The sequence below is a fragment of the Tachypleus tridentatus genome, unplaced genomic scaffold (genome assembly GCF_004210375.1).
Source record: "Tachypleus tridentatus isolate NWPU-2018 unplaced genomic scaffold, ASM421037v1 Hic_cluster_2, whole genome shotgun sequence".
Lineage (NCBI taxonomy): Eukaryota > Metazoa > Arthropoda > Merostomata > Xiphosura > Limulidae > Tachypleus > Tachypleus tridentatus.
Window position 1 is genome coordinate 52191170 of NW_027467782.1, and position 14573 is coordinate 52205742.

Here is a 14573-nt window from a genome sequence, read left to right on the forward strand (position 1 = left end):
GAATGGGTGTAGTTCTCTGTGGTTGTTCCTTAATAAAAACTGTATTTATTATTAAACATTTAAACCCTACAGAATTATCTTTCTACTGATAGAGTAGGTAAAAAACAAGTATATCTAATATAAAAATTAAATTATTTGATTTTGTAGAATATGACACTAAACACATTTCTCGTGTTGTTTAGACCTTTAATAATAAATCAGTTTATATTGTTTGAATACCTTGTGGGCTGTCATGTGAAATGAAGTAAAACAAACTTACTAATAAAACTGGCTGATAAATATAAATAAACTAATCTGACACACATGTATGAACTTATTACTTCTTGATCATTATTGTTGAACTTTAGAAAATAAATTTTGGACCAGAATAAAGTTACAGGAAAAGTGGAAAGTAATTAATTTTCATTTTACTGAGTCAAGTGTATCATTCTTACACAGTGTAACTTACTGGGTCATATTATTCTTACACAGTGTAACTTACTGGACCATATCATTCTTACACAGTATAACTTACTGGATCATATTATTCTTACACAGTATAACTTACTGGATCATATTATTCTTACACAGTATAACTTACTGGATCATATTATTCTTACACAGTATAACTTACTGGATCATATTATTCTTACACAGTATAACTTACTGGACCATATTATTCTTACACAGTATAACTTACTGGATCATATTATTCTTACACAGTGTAACTTACTGGATCATATTATTCTTACACAGTATAACTTACTGGACCATATCATTCTTACACAGTGTAACTTACTGGATCATATCATTCTTACACAGTGTAACTTACTGGACCATATCATTCTTACACAGTGTAACTTACTGGACCATATCATTCTTACACAGTGTAACTTACTGGACCATATCATTCTTACACAGTGTAACTTACTGGATCATATTATTCTTACACAGTGTAACTTACTGGATCATATTATTCTTACACAGTATAACTTACTGGACCATATTATTCTTACACAGTATAACTTACTGGACCATATTATTCTTACACAGTGCAACTTACTGGACCATATTATTCTTACACAGTGCAACTTACTGGACCATACTATTCTTACACAGTGCAACTTACTGGACCATATTATTCTTACACAGTGCAACTTACTGGACCATATTATTCTTACACAGTGTAACTTACTGGACCATATCATTCTTACACAGTGTAACTTACTGGATCATATCATTCTTACACAGTGTAACTTACTGGATCATATTATTCTTACACAGTGCAACTTACTGGACCATATTATTCTTACACAGTGCAACTTACTGGACCATATTATTCTTACACAGTGTAACTTACTGGATCATATTATTCTTACACAGTGCAACTTACTGGACCATATCATTCTTACACAGTGTAACTTACTGGATCATATTATTCTTACACAGTATAACTTACTGGATCATATTATTCTTACACAGTATAACTTACTGGATCATATTATTCTTACACAGTATAACTTACTGGATCATATTATTCTTACACAGTATAACTTACTGGACCATATTATTCTTACACAGTATAACTTACTGGATCATATTATTCTTACACAGTGTAACTTACTGGATCATATTATTCTTACACAGTATAACTTACTGGATCATATTATTCTTACACAGTATAACTTACTGGACCATATCATTCTTACACAGTGTAACTTACTGGACCATATCATTCTTACACAGTGTAACTTACTGGACCATATCATTCTTACACAGTGTAACTTACTGGATCATATTATTCTTACACAGTGTAACTTACTGGATCATATTATTCTTACACAGTATAACTTACTGGACCATATTATTCTTACACAGTATAACTTACTGGACCATATTATTCTTACACAGTGCAACTTACTGGACCATATTATTCTTACACAGTGCAACTTACTGGACCATACTATTCTTACACAGTGCAACTTACTGGACCATATTATTCTTACACAGTGCAACTTACTGGACCATATTATTCTTACACAGTGTAACTTACTGGACCATATCATTCTTACACAGTGTAACTTACTGGATCATATCATTCTTACACAGTGTAACTTACTGGATCATATTATTCTTACACAGTGCAACTTACTGGACCATATTATTCTTACACAGTGCAACTTACTGGACCATATTATTCTTACACAGTGCAACTTACTGGACCATATTATTCTTACACAGTGCAACTTACTGGATCATATCATTCTTACACTGTAACTTACTGGATCATATCATTCTTACACTGTAACTTACTGGATCATATTATTCTTACACAGTGTAACTTACTGGACCATATTATTCTTACACAGTGTAACTTACTGGATCATATCATTCTTACACAGTGCAACTTACTGGACCATATTATTCTTACACAGTGGAACTTACTGGACCATATCATTCTTACACAGTGTAACTTACTGGATCATATCATTCTTACACAGTGTAACTTACTGGATCATATCATTCTTACACAGTGTAACTTACTGGATCATATTATTCTTACACAGTATAACTTACTGGATCATATTATTCTTACACAGTATAACTTACTGGATCATATTATTCTTACACAGTATAACTTACTGGATCATATTATTCTTACACAGTATAACTTACTGGACCATATTATTCTTACACAGTATAACTTACTGGATCATATTATTCTTACACAGTGTAACTTACTGGATCATATTATTCTTACACAGTATAACTTACTGGACCATATCATTCTTACACAGTGTAACTTACTGGATCATATCATTCTTACACAGTGTAACTTACTGGACCATATCATTCTTACACAGTGTAACTTACTGGACCATATCATTCTTACACAGTGTAACTTACTGGACCATATCATTCTTACACAGTGTAACTTACTGGATCATATTATTCTTACACAGTGTAACTTACTGGATCATATTATTCTTACACAGTATAACTTACTGGACCATATTATTCTTACACAGTATAACTTACTGGACCATATTATTCTTACACAGTGCAACTTACTGGACCATATTATTCTTACACAGTGCAACTTACTGGACCATACTATTCTTACACAGTGCAACTTACTGGACCATATTATTCTTACACAGTGCAACTTACTGGACCATATTATTCTTACACAGTGTAACTTACTGGACCATATCATTCTTACACAGTGTAACTTACTGGATCATATCATTCTTACACAGTGTAACTTACTGGATCATATTATTCTTACACAGTGCAACTTACTGGACCATATTATTCTTACACAGTGCAACTTACTGGACCATATTATTCTTACACAGTGTAACTTACTGGACCATATTATTCTTACACAGTGTAACTTACTGGATCATATTATTCTTACACAGTGCAACTTACTGGACCATATCATTCTTACACAGTGTAACTTACTGGATCATATTATTCTTACACAGTGTAACTTACTGGACCATATCATTCTTACACAGTGTAACTTACTGGATCATATCATTCTTACACAGTGTAACTTACTGGATCATATCATTCTTACACTGTAACTTACTGGATCATATTATTCTTACACAGTGTAACTTACTGGACCATATTATTCTTACACAGTGTAACTTACTGGATCATATCATTCTTACACAGTGCAACTTACTGGACCATATCATTCTTACACAGTGTAACTTACTGGATCATATCATTCTTACACAGTGTAACTTACTGGATCATATCATTCTTACACAGTGTAACTTACTGGACCATATCATTCTTACACAGTGTAACTTACTGGATCATATCATTCTTACACAGTGTAACTTACTGGATCATATTCTTACACTGTATCTTACTGGATCATATTCTTACACAGTATAACTTACTGGACCATATCATTCTTACACAGTGTAACTTACTGGACCATACTATTCTTACACAGTGCAACTTACTGGACCATATTATTCTTACACAGTGCAACTTACTGGACCATATTATTCTTACACAGTGTAACTTACTGGACCATATCATTCTTACACAGTGTAACTTACTGGATCATATCATTCTTACACAGTGTAACTTACTGGATCATATTATTCTTACACAGTGCAACTTACTGGACCATATTATTCTTACACAGTGCAACTTACTGGACCATATTATTCTTACACAGTGTAACTTACTGGATCATATTATTCTTACACAGTGTAACTTACTGGATCATATCATTCTTACACAGTGTAACTTACTGGATCATATCATTCTTACACTGTAACTTACTGGATCATATTATTCTTACACAGTGTAACTTACTGGACCATATTATTCTTACACAGTGTAACTTACTGGATCATATCATTCTTACACAGTGCAACTTACTGGACCATATTATTCTTACACAGTGTAACTTACTGGACCATATCATTCTTACACAGTGTAACTTACTGGATCATATCATTCTTACACAGTGTAACTTACTGGATCATATCATTCTTACACAGTGTAACTTACTGGACCATATCATTCTTACACAGTGTAACTTACTGGATCATATCATTCTTACACAGTGTAACTTACTGGATCATATCATTCTTACACTGTATCTTACTGGATCATATTCTTACACAGTATAACTTACTGGACCATATCATTCTTACACAGTGTAACTTACTGGACCATATCATTCTTACACAGTGTAACTTACTCGATCATATCATTCTTACACAGTGTAACTTACTGGATCATATTATTCTTACACAGTGTAACTTACTGGATCATATTATTCTTACACAGTGTAACTTACTGGACCATATCATTCTTACACAGTGTAACTTACTGGACCATATCATTCTTACACAGTGCAACTTACTGGACCATATTATTCTTACACAGTGTAACTTACTGGACCATATCATTCTTACACAGTGTAACTTACTGGATCATATCATTCTTACACAGTGTAACTTACTGGATCATATTATTCTTACACAGTGCAACTTACTGGACCATATTATTCTTACACAGTGCAACTTACTGGACCATATTATTCTTACACAGTGCAACTTACTGGACCATATTATTCTTACACAGTGTAACTTACTGGATCATATTATTCTTACACAGTGCAACTTACTGGACCATATCATTCTTACACAGTGTAACTTACTGGATCATATTATTCTTACACAGTGTAACTTACTGGACCATATTATTCTTACACAGTGTAACTTACTGGATCATATTGTTCTTACACAGTGCAACTTACTGGATCATATTATTCTTACACAGTGTAACTTACTGGACCATATCATTCTTACACAGTGTAACTTACTGGATCATATTATTCTTACACAGTGTAACTTACTGGACCATATTATTCTTACACAGTGTAACTTACTGGATCATATTGTTCTTACACAGTGCAACTTACTGGATCATATTATTCTTACACAGTGTAACTTACTGGACCATATTATTCTTACACAGTGTAACTTACTGGATCATATCATTCTTGCACAGTGCAACTTACTGGACCATATTATTCTTACACAGTGTAACTTACTGGACCATATCATTCTTACACAGTGCAAATTACTGGATCATATTATTCTTACACAGTGTAACTTACTGGATCATATTGTTCTTACACAGTGCAACTTACTGGATCATATTATTCTTACACAGTGTAACTTACTGGACCATATTATTCTTACACAGTGTAACTTACTGGATCATATCATTCTTACACAGTGTAACTTACTGGATCATATTATTCTTACACAGTGCAACTTACTGGACCATATTATTCTTACACAGTGCAACTTACTGGACCATATTATTCTTACACAGTGCAACTTACTGGACCATATTATTCTTACACAGTGTAACTTACTGGATCATATTATTCTTACACAGTGCAACTTACTGGACCATATCATTCTTACACAGTGTAACTTACTGGATCATATTATTCTTACACAGTGTAACTTACTGGACCATATTATTCTTACACAGTGTAACTTACTGGATCATATTGTTCTTACACAGTGCAACTTACTGGATCATATTATTCTTACACAGTGTAACTTACTGGACCATATCATTCTTACACAGTGTAACTTACTGGATCATATTATTCTTACACAGTGTAACTTACTGGACCATATTATTCTTACACAGTGTAACTTACTGGATCATATTGTTCTTACACAGTGCAACTTACTGGATCATATTATTCTTACACAGTGTAACTTACTGGACCATATTATTCTTACACAGTGTAACTTACTGGATCATATCATTCTTGCACAGTGCAACTTACTGGACCATATTATTCTTACACAGTGTAACTTACTGGACCATATCATTCTTACACAGTGCAAATTACTGGATCATATTATTCTTACACAGTGTAACTTACTGGATCATATTGTTCTTACACAGTGCAACTTACTGGATCATATTATTCTTACACAGTGTAACTTACTGGACCATATTATTCTTACACAGTGTAACTTACTGGATCATATCATTCTTACACAGTGTAACTTACTGGATCATATCATTCTTACACAGTATAACTTACTGGACCATATTATTCTTACACAGTGCAACTTACTGGACCATATTATTCTTACACAGTGTAACTTACTGGATCATATTATTCTTACACAGTGCAACTTACTGGACCATATCATTCTTACACAGTGTAACTTACTGGATCATATTATTCTTACACAGTGTAACTTACTGGACCATATTATTCTTACACAGTGTAACTTACTGGATCATATTATTCTTACACAGTATAACTTACTGGATCATATCATTCTTACACAGTGTAACTTACTGGATCATATCATTCTTACACAGTATAACTTACTGGATCATATCATTCTTACACAGTATAACTTACTGGACCATATTATTCTTACACAGTGCAACTTACTGGACCATATTATTCTTACACAGTGTAACTTACTGGACCATATTATTCTTACACAGTGTAACTTACTGGACCATATTATTCTTACACAGTGTAACTTACTGGACCATATTATTCTTACACAGTGTAACTTACTGGACCATATCATTCTTACACAGTGTAACTTACTGGACCATATTATTCTTACACAGTGTAACTTACTGGACCATATTATTCTTACACAGTGTAACTTACTGGATCATATTATTCTTACACAGTGTAACTTACTGGATCATATTATTCTTACACAGTGCAACTTACTGGACCATATTATTCTTACACAGTGTAACTTACTGGATCATATTATTCTTACACAGTGTAACTTACTGGATCATATTATTCTTACACAGTGCAACTTACTGGATCATATTGTTCTTACACTGTGCAACTTACTGGACCATATTGTTCTTACACAGTGCAACTTACTGGACCATATTATTCTTACACAGTATAACTTACTGGACCATATCATTCTTACACAGTGTAACTTACTGGACCATATTATTCTTACACAGTACAACTTACTGGACCATATCATTCTTACACAGTGTAACTTACTAGATCATATTATTCTTACACAGTATAACTTACTGGACCATATTGTTCTTACACAGTGCAACTTACTGGACCATATTATTCTTACACAGTATAACTTACTGGACCATATTATTCTTACACAGTGTAACTTACTGGACCATATCATTCTTACACAGTGTAACTTACTGGACCATATTATTCTTACACAGTTTAACTTACTGGACCATATTATTCTTACACAGTATAACTTACTGGACCATATTATTCTTACACAGTATAACTTACTGGATCATATTATTCTTACACAGTATAATTTACTGGACTATATTATTCTTACACAGTATAACTTACTGGACTATATTATTCTTACACAGTATAACTTATTGGACCATATTATCCTTACACAGTATAACTTACTGGATCATCCTTCGATTCATGTTCCTCTCTTTCTTCTCTTGGACTCAATTAATTACAACATTTCACAAAATCCATGTCAGTCGATTCAAAATAAATTTGTTTATTGTCTGTGGTATCACAATTGTGTTTTCCAAAAGCCACACACTGAAAGAACATACAAGTGAGCTTACAAATACAAAACAGTTACATTGATTATACACATTAAAATCATTGTATGACAAATTATGTTTAAAGGACAACAATCATGTAATGATATGTAGAACTGTTTAAGATTATAGCTAATAATGTTGGTATAACTGAACCTTTGAGATAACAACAACCATATAATGATATATAGAACTATTTAAGAACATAACTAATAATGTTGGTATAACTTCATTTTCAGGATTACAACAACCATATAATGATATATAGAACTATTTAAGAACATTAATAATGTTGGTATAACTGAACCTTCAGGATAACAACAACCATGTGATGATATGTAGAATTCTTCAAAAACATAGCTAATAATGTTGGTATAACTGAACCTTTGAGATAATAACAACCATGTAATGATAAGCAGAATTCTTCAAAACGTAACTAATAATGTTGGTATAACTGAACCTTCAGGATAACAACAGTGTAATGATATGTAGAATTCGTCATGAACATAGCTAATAATGTTGGTATAACTTCATTTTCAGGATTACAACAACCATATAATGATATATAGAACTATTTAAGAACATAACTAATAATGTTGGTATAACTGAACCTTCAGGATAACAACCATGTAATGATATGTAGAATTCTTCAAAAACATAGCTAATAATGTTGGTATAACTGAACCTTCAGGATAACAACAACCATGTGATGATATGTAGAATTCGTCGTGAACATAGCTAATAATGTTGGTATAACTTCATTTTCAGGATTACAACAACCATATAATGATATATAGAACTATTTAAGAACATAACTAATAATGTTGGTATAACTGAACCTTCAGGATAACAACCATGTGATGATATGTAGAATTCGTCATGAACATAGCTAATAATGTTGATATAACTTCATTTTCAGGATTACAACAACCATATAATGATATATAGAACTACTTAAGAACATAACTAATAATGTTGGTATAACTGAACCTTCAAAAGAATAACAACCATGTAATGATATGTAGAATTCTTCAGGAACATAGCTAATAGTGTTGGTATAACATAATCTTCAGGATAATAATAGCCATGTAATGCTATCCAGAATTATTCACAAACATAGCTAATAATGTTGGTATAACTTAATCTTCAGTATAACAACAACCATGTAATGATATGTAGAATTCGTCATGAACATAGCTAATAATGTTGGTATAACTTCATTTTCAGGATTACAACAACCATATAATGATATATGGAACTATTTAAGAACATAACTAATAATGTTGGTATAACTGAACCTTCAAAAGAATAACAATCATGTAATGATATGTAGAATTCTTCAGGAACATAGCTAATAGTGTTGGTATAACATAATCTTCAGGATAATAACAGCCATGTAATGCTATCCAGAATTATTCACAAACATAGCTAATAATGTTGGTATAACTTAATCTTCAGTATAACAACAACCATGTAATGATATGTAGAATTATTCAAGAACATGTCTAATAGTGTTGGTATGACTGAACCTTCAGGATAAGAACAACCATCCTAATGGTAAGTGGAAATCTTGAAAAATAAATCCAACTAGAGTTATTATAAATAAATCTGTATATTTTGTTACTAATGGAAATTTTGTGTATTATAAATGTATTTTGAAGAAAGTTTAGCAATAATTTAAATTTTGGAATTGAAGACACAAGGAAAGTTTTAATAAGTTATTTTTTATTTTATTATTGTTTTACATTTTTGTATATTTCAACTGTATTGTAATTTTGTGAGATAATAAACTCCTTGTACACAGACCTAAGATCTCTACAGGTGGTAATGTGAATAATATTCTAACCCTACGTTTCTTTTGACAGAACTGGAGAGTAAATATTTAAAAAGCATACAGAATTGAGACTTGATGGCTGAACTAATGGTAAGAAATTACAATAAGAAGATTAAATACTTTGTATATTAACTAAAAATTATTAATCCCTCAGAGGGACGGATTTCTAGTTTTAAGGTAGTAAATTACATACAATTAAATTAAATTAAATTATTGATCCCTCAAGGGAATGATTTCTAGTTTTAAATTAGCTAATTATTTTAAATTATTGATCTCTCAAGGGAATGATTTATAGTTTTAAATTATTGATCCCTCAAAGGGAATGATTTCTAGTTTTAAATTATTGATTCCTCAAAGGGAATGATTTCTAGTTATAAATTATTGATCCCTCAAAGGGAATGATTTCTAGTTTTAAATTATTGATTCTTCAAAGGGAATGATTTCTAGTTATAAATTATTGATCCCTCAAAGGGAATGATTTCTAGTTTTAAATTAGTAAATTATTTTAAATTATTGATCCCCCAAAGGAAATAATTTCTGGTTTTAAATTAGTAAATTAAATTATTGATCCCCCAAAGGGAATGATTTCTAGTTTTAAAAAATTTTATGAAAGTAGAGCAGATATTAAAAGATATTGAAAGAACTTAATTTGATATAAATAAAACTAAGCTGGTTGTGAAGTATTTTATCATGTAAAGATCATCTTTAATTTGCATATATTACAAAAATAGTCCAATGACTGAAGATACTGATTCATTCATGAACAATTTTAATGTTTTATAAATATTAAATTTATACATAATTTGTTTTCAATTTGCTTAAAGTACAAAAATTGTGATATAGACTTACAAGAGTGGAACTGTTGCTAAATAATATAGCCAGATGTCAGAAAATCACACGTAAGTTATTTATTAATAAACACACAACTTTACTTTCTTGATACAAATTTATATTCATACATTTGTTTCAAAATAAGATTTAACTTTCTTTCCTTGTTATTTTTTTAAAATTATTTGTGACATGATATGTTTACATCAGAAATCTAAGGTTTTGTAAAACCAAGATAGTATTACATTGCTTACAAAACACCAATATTATAACAACTTCATGAATGTGTGGTTCAAACAAAAATAATATTCCATTGTTCTTTAGCACATATTATGGTTTATTTGTTGTTTAAAAGAAATTCTCGTTTTAAGAAACACAGTCTTGCATGAAAACAAAAAACATTAAAATGATTCCCAGATAACTTGTACATATATTTTTCACCTTCATCTTTATTCTGTTGTTTGTTTTTACCTTACATTTCACCTTCATCTGTATTCTGTTGTTTGTTTGTACCTTACATTTCACCTTCATCTGTATTCTGTTGTTTGTTTTTACCTTACATTTCACCTTCATCTTTATTCTGTTGTTTGTTTGTACCTTACATTTCACCTTCATCTGTATTTGTTGTTTGTTTTTACCTTACATTTCACCTTCATCTTTATTCTGGTGTTTGTACCTTACATTTCATATAGTCACACCATCATTCTGTTTATAAAGGTTACCAGAAGAAGGAACATATCATTACACTACCAATTTGTGAAAGTTACCAGAAGAGGGAACATCAGTTGCACCATCATTCTGTTTACAAAGGTTACCAGAAGAAGGAACATATCATTACACTACCAATTTGTGAAAGTTACCAGAAGAGGGAACATCAGTTGCACCATCATTCTGTTTGTGAAGGTTACCAGAAGAGGGAACATCAGTTGCACCATCATTCTGTTTGTGAAGGTTACCAGAAGAGGGAACATCAGTTGCACCATCATTCTGTTTGTGAAGGTTACCAGAAGAGGGAACATCAGTTGCACCATCATTCTGTTTGTGAAAGTTACCAGAAGAGGGAACATCAGTTGCACCATCATTCTGTTTGTGAAGGTTACCAGAAGGAACTTATCATTTCACTACCAATCTTATCATAAAGATCAGTCAACATAATTCCTTATGTTTGAAATACAGATTTTGAGGTTGTACTGTTCTGTTTTGAAATGTATTGTTGTATTAAATTAACATTAAAAGTTTAATCATTTCTATTGTTTCTACACAAACTTGGTGTCCAAAAACCTCTTATTTCAGACTTGTTTTCACTATAAAATTCAAACCTGTGTTTTGTCCAATAGTAACATATTTCTTTTAAAGATCAACCAGTCAGTTGATCGTTTGATTTTTGTATTTTGTGAATTCCATAAAAATATCTGTTTTATCAATTACTGTTACCCAAGTGGTTTAATGTGTTATGATGTAACAGCAGAAACTCATGTGTTATTTTTTAAAAAAGTTTATACTGTGGAATAAAATTATTTAATTTAATATTACTGGTGTTCTTCATTGTATCAGTTTAAGAGAAAGATTTGTCTGTACCTGTAAAGTGTACTAAGCATGAATCAGTATTGTTGACATAAAAAACAATTCTTCTGCTAAAGATTATTAAAATACTGATTTTAATTTTGTCTTCTCATTCTACATGAAGCATTGGCTGAAGATTCTGTGGTGGTGGTAAGAATAAAGACCAAAATGAGAATCAGCTGACGATGGCCTGCCATCTTGCATGGTGGAAACACAAGCCCATTAAAATTAACCACTGCAAATCAGTTACTACATTAAAGCCACATATTTTTCAAATAAACCACTCTATATATTTTGTGACTAAACTGACATAATTTTGTTTAAAAAAACCTATTTGCACCCAGAGTTTGAAGCCTCAACTGTGCTACACCTAATATATAAATTGATAAAATCACACCCTTCTAACAACTTACATTGTTTAACCTTGTGCTGATGTATTTCTAAGTTCGGTCAAACATGTAGTGTTCCAAACGAGGCTTCACCAAGGTCTTATCAATGTTATATTCAAACCTCACTGTAATAGAACTCTGTGGGTTATTCTCGCTACATTCTAGTTTAACATATAATCCTCTATTTCTGTATTACCAGTCCTTCCTTTCTACCACTGATTTAGATTTTTCAAACCTATGTCTTCTGGTTATCAGGTATGTATGTTGGGGTCATTATGAATTTGATTTTCTTTTATCACACAGAGTTGTTAAAATTAAGAATCTAAGTTGGTCTCATAATATTTCTCCAACTAAAATCCATACTGACATGAATCACAGTGTTTTCATAATTGTAACACATGCAGTGCGAGAGTGTGGGATACCTATGAAAAGTATCCTAGGCCTGTTTTTGAGCCTTCCATGCCATGTGGCAGGCAGGATTCCACCATGGATGAAGATATCGTGGAAAACGTGTTGAGGTTTTAGGAATACACTGAGCAGTTGCTTGTATAATACAGTCAGTTACTGCTGCCATACAATCATCTATTGATGGCTTACACATGATGGCAAGATGAAGTTATGCGAAAGCAGTGAAAGAGGGCCAGTTTGCTTGATCCAGCTTCCATTGGTGCACACTGGTCGGGTGACATCAACCAAGGCCAGTCTCTCTCAAAATTATAGGAAAATGATCACTGCCTTATGGATTATTGTCAACTCTCCATGAAAAATGGGAGAATTTAGAAGGAGAGCAAACTGAGAGATCAATAGCAGTAAAGGACTGACTTGGTGCAGGTAAATATGTAGAAGAACCAGTATTGAAAAGAGAAATGTTGTGATCAGAGAGCATACCCTCTCAGAGCAACCCCTCCTATCAATATCAGCACTTCCCCAGAGGGGATGATGTCCATTAAAGTCCCCCAGAATTAAAAATGGAGACAGCAACTGTTCAATGAGAGCATCAAGTTCTGATTGATTGTAGGTCTCTCCAGGCAACAGATAGAAAGAACAAACAGTGATGGTATGACCCAAGGAAACATGGATGGCTACAGCCTCCAAGGGTGTGTCGAGTGGCAAAGACAGGGTGGGCACATGCTGATCAACTAACAGTGCCATCCCTCCATGCACTCGTCCATCACACAGCCTGTCATTTCTGTACAATGAAAACTGCCAAAAGATGACTGTATTGGCAGGCTTCAGAAATGTTTCCAGTAAGAAAAGACATACAGGATGGTAGGAAGCAATCAATGTTTTGATGTCATCGAGATTAGAACGTAAACCTTGACAGTTCCATTGTATTAAGGTGGCCATTTTTATTTACGTGTAGGTGAATTGGATGGAGAACCCTTCTGATTATGACCATGTCTTTTTTCTTTACTGTCTTCATTCATGGGAGGTCTATCGATCTCCATGGATCCTGCCCTGGTTCAATTGGGCAGGTCTTCGCTGTTGGAATACGATTCCAGTGACTGAGGATGTGAACGAATGATCATTTTACATCTTGGGGTGGGAGAAGATGCACCTGAAGAAATGCCTGTACCTGGAACCAAAGGAAGTGGATCTTGGGATTTGTTGGAATGTATGTAAGAGACAGAGATGGGTGTTGAAGTTGATTTACCTACTTTTTTAACCACAGAGGTCAAAAGACTTTTCATTTGGTTTAAGAACAATTCTTTTGGAGGCACAAAGAGATCCATCTGCACTCCCACTGTAGTAGTGGAATGAAGTGCAGCAGCATATGTCCCGAGATGAAGTGGTGGACAGCAACTTTCAAGCTTCAGTGTAAATAATGTTGTGAATCATTTTCAAATGCTGCACCTCTTTTT

At 32.5% G+C, this 14573-nt stretch overlaps 1 protein-coding gene across 1 annotated transcript in view; it reads left to right on the forward strand.

Annotated features, from left to right (window-relative positions):
- Window positions 1-12288, forward strand: part of LOC143242321 (uncharacterized) — a 146015-nt gene extending 133727 nt beyond the window's left edge. Inside the window, exon 3 of the mRNA XM_076485681.1 lies at window positions 11477-12288. Coding sequence (XP_076341796.1) covers window positions 11477-11898 — 422 coding nt within the window. The 3' untranslated portion in view covers window positions 11899-12288. The remainder of the gene's footprint in view (window positions 1-11476) is intronic.
- Window positions 12289-14573: the final 2285 nt, after the last annotated feature.